The 1,000-nt window shown below is 48.2% G+C and overlaps 1 protein-coding gene across 1 annotated transcript; it reads right to left on the bottom strand.

The window, feature by feature from the left end:
- Positions 1 to 6: 6 nt before the first annotated feature.
- On the bottom strand, positions 7 to 900 carry LOC126387070 (layilin-like; the record flags this gene model as incomplete). Its single annotated transcript, XM_050039631.1, has 2 exons — positions 521 to 900; positions 7 to 258 (listed from the first exon to the last, which is right to left on the bottom strand). Coding segments are annotated over exons 1-2 (617 nt in total), but the record flags the coding sequence as incomplete, so codon positions are not given.
- Positions 901 to 1,000: the final 100 nt, after the last annotated feature.

Genomic DNA, 1,000 nt, shown 5'->3' with positions numbered 1-1,000 from the left:
TGTGGATTCAAGAGCCAAAACCAAGAGTGCCAAATGTCAATAACTCCCAGCACCGTGCAGCCAGATACAACAGCACAGTGTCTGTGATCTCCTGGCTCACCTTCTGGGTATTTGCAGACAAAGTTGTTCTTGGAGTTGCAGTTGTCATCGTTCCACTGGAACAGGAAATGACCTTCTTCGTCAGGTGGTGCAGACGGCTGGTGGTACAGAACCACACACATTTCAACACCACACGACGGCTCGTCCCAGTGCCAGTTCCTACAGCAAATAAGACGCAGAAGTTTAGACTTGTATCACATTCAAATTGGAAGATTAACATTATTGCACACAGAGTTTTGGTTTATATCTGAATTTCTTGTCTCGAAATTCTTGCAAAGGACTGTGGACAGTCTATCACTCCCTTCAAGCACTATTAGTTTGTCCCTTGAGTCCCCTCATACCATTTTCACCGATACAGCCAAAATATTCACACATAAATTGTGGCACGATGAAAAAATATAGACAAAATATAGATACCAACCTGAACTTGGCCTTGCTTCCATCCAGCCAATAGTACTGCGAGGGGCACCCTGGGCTTGTGGTCCCTGCCCTGTAGCGCTGTGGGCTGCGCCGGAGCCCGATCCAGAAGTCTCCGTCCCCAACCTGCAGCTGCTGTATGAACCTCTCCATCAGTCGCTGCTCGCTATCTGTTTCAATGCTGAGCAGATCGCCTCCATCTGACCTGCAGGCCTGCCTGGCATCCTCGAAGGTCAGCCTCCGCCTGCTGTCCTGTATGTAGGACACCTTGTAGCATGGGCGCTCTGTCCCGCGCCGACAGATCCTTTGGCCTGGACACCACAGGCAGCACCAGGGAGATAACAAGATGATAAATGCAAAGGTTTTCATTTATTTATTTATTTTCTGAAGACTTCCTGTGGCACCCACGTGACAGGAAGATTATAAACAACCTACAGCATCACGGACAAATTAGGAACTAGAATTTCTTGCCAAAGTCTTCCCA

The sequence above is a fragment of the Epinephelus moara genome, unplaced genomic scaffold (assembly GCF_006386435.1).
Source record: "Epinephelus moara isolate mb unplaced genomic scaffold, YSFRI_EMoa_1.0 scaffold186, whole genome shotgun sequence".
In the NCBI taxonomy this organism is placed as follows: Eukaryota; Metazoa; Chordata; class Actinopteri; order Perciformes; family Serranidae; genus Epinephelus; species Epinephelus moara.
Note: the sequence above shows the minus strand (reverse complement) of the source record. Positions and strands in the feature narration are given on the sequence as shown.